The sequence below is a fragment of the Rhopalosiphum padi genome, chromosome 1, assembly GCF_020882245.1.
Source record: "Rhopalosiphum padi isolate XX-2018 chromosome 1, ASM2088224v1, whole genome shotgun sequence".
Classification (NCBI taxonomy): domain Eukaryota; kingdom Metazoa; phylum Arthropoda; class Insecta; order Hemiptera; family Aphididae; genus Rhopalosiphum; species Rhopalosiphum padi.
The window spans coordinates 36,568,604-36,582,709 of record NC_083597.1 but is presented as its reverse complement, the minus strand read 5'-3'; the positions used below and the strand labels follow the sequence as shown (position 1 = coordinate 36,582,709).

Genomic DNA, 14,106 nt, shown 5'->3' with positions numbered 1-14,106 from the left:
AATAAAAATGCAAACAACTCAACTCTCTCCTCGGGTTGTGTGTTGTGTCTATCTATAAGTATTATAAAGTATATACTAAAATCTAATTTAAGTCTTAAAAATAAATTAATAAATAATAAATGATATACAAATCAATCATTAGACTATAGTATGGTCAATGGCCATATGACATTTAAATATGGGGCCCTGCTAAAACCGCAATTATACAATGCAGGCCATCTAGTCAACCACTTAAAGGCTTATGGCAGCAGGTGCCCTGTGGTACAAAATAAACGCAGCTCTCTATATATTTCATTATGACAACCTAAAATTACAAACGGTAAACAAGCTATAAAGTTAGTAAAAAGACATGAAACTTTTTTACGTTCTGTTGTAGAGTAGCATCGAGTATACCTCGACATTGAATAGATAGGTACTGTAACGGATATATTAAATTAGAATTCAATGAAGAATCATTGTATAAAATTATCAAACAAATGTCAATAGCTGTTAATACATTTTTTTTTTTTAGATGGAGAATTTTCATATTTGATTTCCTAAAAGTACCAACTAGATCGAATTTGCAACTAGAAACCTATTGCTCAGAGTTGATAACCACAACATTTTTTTCTACTAGAAAAAAATATTTGGGGTCTTTAGACACACAAAATAGATAAATAAAAACATATATCAATGTATAATCAATACATTCATCGCTCCAATAAGAATCTAAAAGACTAAAATATAGTCTGCGGTTCTGTGCTTAATGGTCTTCTCTTCATGTACTTTATTTTATTGTTCTTAACCCTCTCTCATTTGTGTTACTTATTGTTAATTTGTGTATAACAGATAGTACTATAGCTATATATTTAAATAAAAAAAAATTATGACTTTATATCATTAGAATACTTTTTTTAAATTATGATTTTATGATAATATGGAATAATGAACAAATTATTCAATTACGAATATAATTTATAAAAATTAAAATAATAATGACAATATTATTTACTTATTTTATTTAATTTTCGTATAGAGAACAACACTGTAAGAGTCACTATATTCATTTTTCATATATTATATATAAGCACCCGTTTCCGCATCAAACATATGCATAATACAACATTTATACAAATACTAAAATGAATAAATTGCAATTTAACGTATGACATAAAATTTTTCCGTTTAAAAAGAAAATAAATAAAAACAGCGTCGTCGATTGTTCCGAGTACTGCATATAAATTTAACGAATTGCCAAGAGAGTGAATATCGTACGATAAACGACGTGTAACGAAATCCTTTGACAATATATGTTATATTAGTTTGATACACGTACAGTGTACACACATACATATTTTATGTGTTACAGTGTGTGTGTGTGTGTGTGTGTGTGTGTAAGAAATACACACGCACTATGTTTAAGAATACCGAGATGACTTATTATATTACTTTATTGCATTACACATAATATGTAGGTATTATAATAATAATAATATGTACGCGAACGGCTCATGATAATAATATTATACATATATACACATAAATGTCTTGTCCTTGGATACTATATATATATATGTGTGTCATATTATATTATGGTATCCGTATTTATGTGGTTTTAAAAATATTTGATTTTTATAAAAATATTGTTTATTCGCATCTCGATCGCGAGATTATTGTATTGAGTATAATATTATATTATACAAGTAGACTTCTCCGCATGCCACATTGTTATTAATTACTGGTATTAATGGTCATATAGACATGTATCTCGTGTACATATTATTATACATATATATTATTATCCTCATACCTTTTAATCAAAGTAACAGTACCATTAAAACCAAAGGACAAACAGTTATAAAATGTTTAATAAAATAACACATCGCCAGTGATTAAAGATTCAAAGTGTCGATAAAATCTTAGAACTACATAAACGTTAATATATTTCACAACATATAAATATAAAACAGTGTACTTAATATTATAATACATAATGCGTTGATCGCGATATGATCCACGCGTATTGCGAAATCGACTATTGAAATCCCATTTTAATTCACACGAGCACGTGCACCGTGCAACGCTGTACTCGCGTAATAATATTAATGTGAATATGTTTCTTCGTTTATTATAATTGGAATAGAAATACAACTAAATTGTATTACGGTTTAAATTCGGCTATCGTCACAGCCGTCGCGGAATACGCATATATCCTGTATCATATTATTTATGATGTACAACTATAGTATACGTATGTATATTATGCTTAATGTATGTGCTAAAATTTCACACGATCGTTTCAGTAGATAATGGCCGAACTCTCCAGATTATTTTACTTCATACCACTTTTAATTAACATGATCTTAAAGAAATTATTGATCAAGAGGAGTCAGTCTTGAACTCGGACGAAGAGAAAAACTTATCTTTCTCCTCTAGTTGCGATTTCAGTGACTCGTAAATTATAAAACTAAAGTTTACTATTTAATGAGATCGTCTCGTTTCGTCACGAACCAAATTAAAACTAATCCAATTTTTTTAATTTTTTTACTATTGAAATATTCAAAAGTCATCATTTGAATAAATTTATGATTTAAAATCAAAGGGAAGTTTGTCGCTTTGTGAATCATCTTTTATATACACTTAACGCTTAACTACTTACAAGTTATAAGTACATATAGGTTATATTATGAATCCATATATGGTAAACGTTATAGATCGTATAATATTATAAATGTCAAAAATTGTTGCTATATTACTATACACAAACACAGATTTACAACTGAATATATGAAATGTTATGAAAATATAATTTACGAAAAAAAATTGAAAGAAGATTCACGATTCGCGGCGGACATCGCGCCTTTTATAACGTTAAACCAGTTAGTACATATAACTGCACAGACCACAGCAGTTTATACGCTTGCATTTCTGCATTTATATAGGCTCCAATAAATAAACATATAATATATACATACCAATGTATGTAACATTATAATGTATATGCATATTATCGCTTAACCAGTTTGACGGAAATACTTATTATAAACCATATCGCACAATTTGACGTTTTAATTTTTTTTTATTATTATTATTCGACATCAGATATTATTTATATTTCTCAGCAACTATTATAATATTATATATACAAGATAAATTCACCACCGACGCGCCAAACGTTTTATTGGTATTGATCGCTCCAGGTAATTTAATTTATATTATATTATATCATATATACATAATATATTTATATTATATAGTAAGAGTGTTAAAAGTCGGTCAAGTAGTTGCGCGACTTGATTTTGAATTTTAACATTTATGTATTAAATCATTCAGTCATAATATACATACATACCTATATCATATATATATTTAGATATATATAGATACTGTGATAAAAATATTTACTATTTTTTATTTAAAATCTACAAAAAAATACATTATTTTTATGTTCCTTAAAAAATAATTATGTGTGGTCATATATATATGTATATTATACTAATCTATTATGTTCCTTTGCGACTTATATATATATATATATATATATATATATATATATATATAAAGGTGCATTTTACTCATATAAAATCTATTCGTTTATTCCTAATAAATAATAATACAAATTAAGTAATTACATAATATTATTATATATTGATATTTATATCAATCACTCTGTATCCCGGTTTTAAGCACATCAATATTGTAAATACAATCATTAAATCTAAAAACAATTTTACATTTAGACGTATTTAGTAAATAGATGATTTTTTAATAGAAGACAATGGTGAGGAAATAAAAAGACTTGATGACTAATAATTTATTATAAATTACTCATCAAGCTTTAAAAATAGTTTATCTTTAGTTTTTTCCTTCAGAAAATTATTATTAAAAAGATTATTTTCGATCAAATATTGTACCTAACGATCAATTATATTCTTTTAAACTATTTAAACAATTAAATTTGAATATATTATTTAATAATCAAACTATATCTATATATAGTATTGTAATATTATCAAAGTTTAAATTTTGATGTATTTTCTATAATTTTTTTCGTGTATAATTTTATAAGGCAAAAAACAAAGAATAACTTAGGTACTTGAAATATTATTATACAACAAAATGCATGTGAGTAAAAGTATCTTGTATAGTAACATATGTATTATGTACCTATAGAAATTATTCATTAGCACACTATATAATTTCAAATAGTCTTTAATCAACCTCAAGGTTTTTGTTTCAAACTGATTTTCATCCCAATATCTGTAATCAAAACCAATCGAGGACAAAAGTAAAAGAAAAAATGTTAAACATTGTCCATAAAATACGTATACCGATGGCATTACCTACTCATCATAATATATTTATATTGCTTATTGTTTATAATGATTATACTGATTATAAAAAGATAATTTTAAAATACCAGCCAAATTCATTAAATTCGTAATTATGAAATTCTTTTAAAATTCAAAAATTGTAAGTAATTGACATTATGAAGTGTATATACGAGTACGCGCTACGACTACACAATATATAGGTATATTATGTTACCTATTATTGAGCAATTTATCACACCGAATTCATACAAATTACATATAATATATATAATTATAAAAAATATAATTCCATAAGTATCACATGATTTTATATTTTTTCATAAATTCTTCTCACATAATATCAGTTATTCTTATTTGATTCGAATGAGCAATTATTTGTTTTTATTAAAAAAATCATAGCCAGAACTAATTCGCGGATGAGCCAAATTAGTTTACCTACCGCGGTTCTTTGGACGATCTTAACCTACATTAATTGATTTGATCTCGTGTGCGGGGCGTGGATACTCGCGGACGATTTCGATTAGAGAATGATTCACGATATAGTTTTGCTGCGTATATATATAAGAATATTATACTACATACAATCACACGGACAAAACTATACGCGTACAGAAATGTTTTGTTTTTATTCCTCATTCTTATTATTATTTTTCTAACAAAACCTTTTCTCAAGCCCCTTTCGACCCGTCAATACCCGCGCACACACCACATCACCACCAAACTCGTCCGCGAGCCGCGGTGGAGACAAATTACAAGTATTATGTAATTTGGTATTATCAATTTCTCGAAAACTATGTCGGTACCGCCCCTTGAATAATAATGTCTCTGAACGTTTAAGAACACAATTACACGTTACGGTTTCGCAACATCTCGATGTTCGTGTATAATGATCATTTCGTACGAAATCGGAATAAGTTTCCCACGCGTCGATTTGCATCGGAAGGGAAACCGAAACGCATCTCTGTTGGTCGTATATATATATATATACATATACATACGGCCGATGTACATATTATATTATATATATCTAAATGTATTCACACAATATATGCTTATATACGTACCTATGTATATATTATACACATTTCTATTCGAATGATATTCAAGCCTCGAGCCCATTTCGGACATTCTTTCGGTTGCCCCATAAAACCGTTTAAGATAATAACAAGATTGAACGCGCATCAATAGTTATATGTAAGTACCTACCTACCTAGGTATATGCAGTGCATCACGGTAACAACGTTTAATTACTGACATTATGCGGTAGGTTTTTTTTTTTATTTACCTCGCCTATCATAGGCACCAAAAAGATTGTTTTAAATGTGAGCGGCACTCAACCTCACGAAAATCCAATCCGAGATATTTTTTTTGGTTTAGACCTTTTGCAAACGAGTAAAACAAGAACATTTTTTTTTTAATTAAATATTACATTTTACTTTTATTGATATCATGTAGATATGCTACACATAAATTACGTATATTATCGTGATATTGAAGATCAGATATTTTTCCAGTAAATTATTCACTGTAATATATCTATTCGCTTTAAACATATTTTTATTTTATTTAGGTACATACTATTATATATATATATACAATACAGTACCTAAGTACGTATACCTATATAATATAGTTGAATATAATAACTAATAGATATTTTAACGAGCTTTATACATAATATTCACATATATAAAGTAGGTACGTATTATATTATATATCTGTGTTATTTTCACGGTGACCAACATATCATATTATTTCAACATGACATGATAAAATATACAATATACTATTATATCTGCTATCTGCAGCTGCATAACGAAGAAATTTTTTTAACAAAAGCCATGTATATACCTACAAATACGGGTTTTGCGTTCTTGAACAACTACAACAACTGGAAAATTAACGAAATGACTTAAACGCGTTTAACATAGTTGATACCTAATAGGAACCACCTAGGTATAGAAAATAATTTCAAATGAATTTATAAGTTTCTAAAGTTTTTAAAGTTTATATAAAGGGAATTTCCAATGTAAGATTTTCTGTGAACCCTTGAGTAGTTTTTTAACTGGGCAAATATAATTTCCTACAATCGTGAATAACACGTTATTACACATCTATAAAATACACTCTAGAATCGCATATTATATTTATATATTATTTTTAGTCTTTTAAGTATTTTTTTTTTTTATTATCTAACGAATTATTTTTTTAACTATTTTATTATTATACTTAACTAGCTATTACTATTTATTATAAAACAATTATTATCAATATTATTATTATACAATATCATAGAAAAATGTATTATTAACATAGTCAATTATATACATTATGCGCATTTTTTAAAATAAGAATATAAATTAAAGGTAAAATTGTCTTGTTGGTAATTGTCCTGTTGATCAAATGGTTGTCGGTCGATTGACCCAAAACCCATTTCAATAAGATAAAAAAATAAATAAAAAATAAAATGATATTTTTTGTGGTTTATTTCGGAAACTTATAAATGTTTAATTGTGGACAATTTTGTCTGCTGAGTAATTTACAATTTTTTCATTTAAAATTTTTTTTTTTTGGCATATTTTTGACTGATTTTTGATATTGTGTGACTAGGTATCTACAGTTCTTATATATCTCTACTTGAAATAGTTTGAGAATTACAATAACTACCAGTGGCGTAGTCAAGGAGAGAGCTGAGGGGGCTGCAGCCCCCCTCCGAAATATCAAGAAAATTTAAAAATTATTTTAATTTTTAATGGTCTATAAAAATCATAACAAAAATCTTAAATTGTATTTTACAAAAATGGACCAGCCCCCCCCCCCTACTCCGAAAAAAAATCCTGGCTACGCTACTGATAACTGCTATTGAAATATTATATTAAAATATATGAAAATATAAAAGTGTATTATGATATTTTTAATTTTTTATGGCAGTATCGTAATTTCATGATAATTGTTATCCAGTTCATGAAATGAAAACCGTTTTCTCCACTTAGTGATAATTAAAAATTTCATAAAATGGGTATCTTTTCACAAAATGGATATTAAAATTTTATATCATGTAATCTTTTTTATCAAATATTCATCTACTTAGTGAAACAAAATATAATACTATACTGTCATTGATTGCAATAAAACATAAACCATAAATGACAATATTTATATTATTATGTATATTATTATAATTATTATAATATAATATAATATAGTATAGACATACTATTGCATGTCAGGCGTGTTCCTACAGTAAGACGACAAAGACAGATGAGACGCTACAACATCCATATATAATAATACGTAATACACTAAAAATGATAATCTAGAGCAATAGAGGTATTACATACATTGTATAATTATACAAAGTAACAGTGTTATAATAAATACTGAATAGGTATACTTTAAAAATACTAGAAATATGATCGAGAGTGGGTTAGAAATTCGTATCTGTGAGACCGAGTAAACACGTATAGTTATTACTTCCACGTACCGGTTAAAAACAGTAGCTTATCGTGTTATTAATAATTGTTTTATCTCCATTTTAACATCTATTCTCAAAGACCGCAACGGCCAGGTGTATGCAGCAATGACGTTTATAATATGTTATTATATTATTGGTTCACGGACCGTTTTTTATACGAAAATACATATTATACAAAACTGAACAGTATTATATACCTACCCGCGCGAACCTATACATTAAATAATATATAAATATATATACCTACATACATCGTTTATTATATATAATAAAGCACTTTTCGAGATATGTATACAATTATATAATATATAACTGTGTGTGTGTGTATGTAATTATACACCGTGACTCGCCGGAACAACGTTGAAAATAAAACATGTACACAAAGGAATTATCGATAGAGTAGACGAAATTAACGTATAAAATGTACCATATACAATATGCATACTAAGCGGATCTAAGTCACTAAAGTCTCATATAATATTATATACCTACATTTATATTACATTTATAAATGTAACTGGTAAGCTGGCACGGGTTTTGTTGCAAGTCCATTGCAACAGTGCTCAAACGAAAACAAGTCGTCTTTGGTTCAATAGACATCAACTTTTAGACATCTACCAACCTACCTATATAGGTATATTGCAGCAGTATATTATCTTGTATTATCCGCGCGTAAGGTAACTGACGTGAGTCGTCGATATAATATTATATAGATTATTATACATTTATTTATATAAACATTTTATATCGACAAGGAATAGATCGATAATAGACATATCATAGAAATATTGATAGTTATAATAAAAAAAAAACACATCAATGATGGTGTCTTGCACACGGTTAACACATTTTAATTTTGTAATCAACTTGTTAATATCTTTTTCCTTGTCGATTTATAATCCCCCTCTCCAAAAGATTTTCCAGGATTTCAGTCTTGTGGTATATCAATATAACTGTGGTTTAATCATTACATGGAAAAATATCAATAATTGCTTAAATTTAATGAATAATAAGCATATAATATATAATATATTGAGTCAATCGATAGATAAATAATAAAATAAATGTAAAAAATGCAAACATTTTATCATCAGCCAAATTAAATAGGTATCGAACCATGTAAGTTTATTTACCTGTTGATTAAAAACCAATTAATTGCATATATATAGAATGGATTAAAGTAACTTTTTAAAACGTACTGATAAGATATATAAAATGAGCTATTATGTAGATTTTAATCTAATTTTCCAGCAGCAATTACCCCTCTTACTGCAGTTGGCTTCAGATGGTTTAGCTTTCAGAGAGCTTATTTAATCAACACAAGTCTTTATAGGTTAACCACGCCAATTCAGACGTTCAAGTGGTTTAACTATTTTCTAAAATAAAATGGTTTATTTTATTTATTATCATCGCAACGAATTAAATAAACAGTTTATCATAATATAATTTATGTATAATGTATAATATTATGATAAATCAATAATATATATAATATATTTATCATTATATCATAAAATTATGACATTTTTAAAAATTTTAGAAAAGAAAATATCATTTAAATTTCAAACGTATATGATTGAGTGGTTACCACTGGTAATAATAGCCGTTATACTGCAGATGTACAATATATAGGCTGATATATCGCTATTGATGTGTCATTACATCACGACTATGATGTATATGTCCTAATCCTATTATATGCCACGTGTGGTATGGAATGTGGACATAAAGTTAAAGTTACGGTACATGCCTATATATTTTATTATTTTATCGAATATATTAACGTATAATATATTATAAATAGTATGTTAGTATGTCCCTAACATAAGCTACGCTTAAAAGAGATATATAGATAATCATAATATTATAATTATCAAATTATATACTATAAAATATATTGATTTATTAATAATATATATATATATATATATATATATTTTTTATTAATAATAATATTATGATTATTATATATTTATGACCTGAAATTTGATATGCGTTTGAGTATAAATTTAATACTTAATGTTCTAAGGGTAGGTGGCTAAATTAACTACACAGAGATGTATACTTTTAACTTATTAGTTATTAGTATAACAATAATTGTTGTCAAATATATTATACATACAAAATACACTGCGTTTACAATCCCGGATTAAAAATCCATTAGGTCCCAGAACACCAGACACTTAGTGTGCCCCTTTAAACTCGCTATCTTCAACCCTTTCTCAAATAATTTTGAATTACTTACAAATATTTACATTTGTACATTTATAATTTTGTATACCATTTAAAAAAGGTAGGGAAGTAAGTAAACCACTTTGCTATACATTAAATGTCGAGTGTATAAAAATTTTAAGTTCCCGCAAATAATGTTTATAAATTATAACAAAATAATTAATACCTATTGTTATTTATCATTTAAATATGGAATTTCGTCTAAATTTGAATTTAAAAGTCTATAAAGCATTATTCCCCTTTTAGATTTTTTATATTTTATGGTTTTAGTATGAAATATTTACGAAGAATCTTGTATTAAATGTTTTAAACTTAGATATAAAAAAAAATGAAAAATTTTATAAAGTTTCTATGAATTTTTAACAAAATAGTTTGCAATGATGTGTATTTTGACAAATTTCTTCATAATTCTAACTTCAAAGCATGTAAAATATTTGTGCCTATAATATATTTTTTATATTTTATACAGGTGTAATAACAAATTTTTTGAGATCCTATATTACATTTTCAAGAATTTTGATCTATCGAATAATTTTTTATTGATATTTGTAGAAAAAATTTTCAACATTTTATTATACCTATAAATAGCTTAGAAATAAAAAAAATTTGAAAATTGTATCAAAAAATGAAAATTATAAATAAATGATGAAAATCTCATGTATCTACTGTTTTTTTCTTAAAAAAATAACAAAATATCAAAAAGTGTTATGTAACAGGTGAATATATATATTCAATGTAGTAGGAATTGGAATTTGAAATCCTCATAAAAATTATTTTGACTTTATGGTAGACATTTTTTTTATAGGTAAATGTTGAAAAACTAATAAATAACCTTTCAAATATCTACTGAGAAGACTTGAGATTCGTTAAAGTACTAACTAGATCTAATTTACAATGAAAACCACCATTTTGGAAAATTAAAGCACTTTATAAACTAGGTATTATCGTGTTTGTATATTTTTTTCTATTAAGTCATAAGTAATCCATTATTAAGAAAACTGAAGTCCAAAAATATATCAATAGAAAACAATAAAAAAATTAGTAAATAACTTAAGAAATTACAAAAATAAAATTTGTTAATTAATAATATCATTAATTAGAATAGATTAAAAAAATGTCTGATTCATATTTTGTGTGTTTTAAACATATTTTGTACTTCAATTTAATATACTATAAAATACTAATTGTTAGGTATATTTAATAAATATATTGTATAGTATAAAGTACAAATTAAAAATGTTAAGTCATGAATAATTCAAAATATGTATATAATATGTACCTATACATAATTTTATTTACAAAATTGAGCTTCTTGTCAAACACTTGAACACTTGAACTAATATTATACTTAAACTTCTAAGAATATGTTATTATTAATTAAAATATTAAATTATTTTGTCATTGATATTACAGTATACGACAACATTTGAACAGTTAAAATTACTAATATCTACTATCATATTATAATAATAGTATTTGTATTAATTTTCTTAACATATTATAACACATAATTAGTTTTCAATTCATAATAAACATATTCTAGTACTAGGTCGTATTCTTACTTGTTACTGAAATAAATTCAATTTCAACAGAATTGAAATTGTATTCCATAGAAAAACTTGTTGGCCAATGTAGGGTCACTAATTTATTGGTCACTTCTAATTTAATATGATTATTATGGTTTAAAATTAAAAAGTTAGTATTAAGAGCTGCTGATTATTATTTACCACATTTAAAAATGTATTACAAATACACAATATTATAATGATTGAGACACATAATTATAATTTTTATTTAACCTTCTAGATTTTTTTTCAGCTTGTTTGTAAAACATAAAAAGAGAAAAAATCAAATGGTTCTAAATATCTAGTCTTAGTCTAGGCTTTCCACAAGTTATTACTAGGATAATATGATATTATATTGGTTATAACTATATAGAGCACAGATTTCTATGCAATTGCATATTTTTTTTCTTTTCAAATTTTTGGATTTTTGTCAGTAATTTTTACGAATCATAATAGTTACTGTATAAGTTACTGGCCAAATTTTTTTTTGTATATTTCTTCATATTTAATGATTATTACATATTTTTACGAAATTAAAAATGTATTGTATTGAATTAAAATAAAATTTAAAAACAAAGATATAAAATAAAATTGTATCGAATAGAAACATTTATAGTTCTAGATATAATTTGAAGATGGCAATGTTGTCAATGAGTTAACATTTTATGTATACTCATTTGCAATTTTTATTGATAGCAATAAAGAAATTACCTATATAGAAACTTAAAATATGACATTACCTGAAAGCATTTCAATAATTGATGAAAAAAAAAAAAATTTAAGCTATTACTATTGTCTATTACTATCAAACTATATATAGTTGCTTAAAATATGCCCCAACCACTTGGGCTGACGTCAAACGATCTTATTCATCTGTATTTAAACATATGTTGACAGAAAACGTCGCAGCTTCACTGAAGAAAAATTAGAAATGCATATGTTTATTCATTTTAATAATAATTAAAATAATATAAAAAAAAAAATAAAAATTTTTAAATTTATAATACTTCTTTTACAATATTTAAATATAAATACCATTACTAATATTTCTATTAATATTGTAAAAATTTGTCATATAAATAATTAAAATTTTCTTGCGTATTTTTATGATTTTGACTGCATATTATATGGCATATTTTGATACTTTTTAATGCATAAAAATCTGCGCTCTAATAATAACCAACACTTAAATGATATTAATTCTATAATTACCTGATGGTTTTAAAGCTTTAATAGCAAACGGGACAACTAGATGTGGATGAGGCAAATCTAAGAATACAGCATCAGCTTTACCAGTAACATCATCACTAAATCCATTTTGACAAACATCTCTATGAATACATCATTATATAATTAAAACCAGTTAACCAAATCTTCAACATTAATATATTATTGATGTAGCACAAACACTACACTCAACACCAATTTAAATTACCTGCACTGACTAGTGACATTCTCAGATAAACCATGAGATTTAAACTCTTTTTGGGCCTGATCTGCCCTTTGTTCATGAAAATCGTAAGTATAAATGTGTCCAGTAGGTTTTACTCTAAAGGCCATGGCATGAGTCAACGATCCACTTCCAGTACCTAAAATTGATACATTACATCAACATAGACTCATGACACATAAGATAAATTAATACAAAAATAACAATATTAAGTTACCCGACTCAACCACAATGCTACCAGGCTTAAGTTCTAACATGAACATAATTAGACTTATGTCTGGAGTATATATAATCTGAGTTCTGTGCGGTAATGTCTGTGTCCAAAGTTCAGGTGTAGGATATAATACATGAGCCCATCCATTGGACAAACTCACTTTTGATCCAAACGGTTTTCCAAATAATGATGAAATTTTTAACGCTCCATACTTGGTCTGCATAACATTCTCAACCTTCTCTCCTTTCCGATTTTCAATTACTGACTGGGCTTGTATAGCATACATTGCTTGTGGATTTATATACAATATGACCGTGTCACCTTCTTCAATAATGTCTTTGTAGCGGTTAAAACTCATTTCTGATGAAAAAAATAGATACTGTAATTAACTTTCTTCGTGTACAAACATATTAGTAGATTATTTATGTTTAATATGTTTTAACTAAGTACTCAGCGATGTGACTTACTGTGCTTTCAGTTTACGTTTGTGATGTACAAATCCAGTGTTTCAAACGAAAATGATTTATTCAATATCTATTGAAATCGCCTGGATTTTTACCAATTAGAAGCGTTCTCTAACTTTTCAGACGTTCCCTATGAGAAGACTGTAAACGATCGGGTAAAACGACAAGTATACTAAAAAATAGACATAATAAATTATAATAACATTAAATTTAAGTTTGATTTTTAAAAATTCGTTGCGGCGATCGTTCTTATCAAAATAATGTTATCATTTAAACACCAAACGTCATTCGCACGTTTTCAGAATCACAATTTAAGATAATACAAATTTTCGTCAAGGCAAAAAGGAATAGGTAAGGCATATTGAAGTGGCATTGTAATCGTAATTAATTAAT

General features: G+C 26.1%; 1 protein-coding gene across 1 annotated transcript in view; it reads right to left on the bottom strand.

Moving 5' to 3' along the window:
• LOC132917747 (tRNA (adenine(58)-N(1))-methyltransferase catalytic subunit TRMT61A) overlaps nucleotides 1-13,980 on the bottom strand; it is a 36,707-nt gene extending 22,727 nt beyond the window's left edge. Inside the window, exons 1-4 of the mRNA XM_060978627.1 lie at nucleotides 13,717-13,980; nucleotides 13,253-13,609; nucleotides 13,021-13,174; nucleotides 12,798-12,916 (exon numbers count right to left, since the gene is read on the bottom strand). Of these exons, the coding sequence (XP_060834610.1) occupies nucleotides 12,798-12,916; nucleotides 13,021-13,174; nucleotides 13,253-13,607 (628 nt within the window). The 5' untranslated portion in view covers nucleotides 13,608-13,609; nucleotides 13,717-13,980. The remainder of the gene's footprint in view (nucleotides 1-12,797; nucleotides 12,917-13,020; nucleotides 13,175-13,252; nucleotides 13,610-13,716) is intronic.
• Between the last annotated feature and the right edge of the window lie 126 nt (nucleotides 13,981-14,106).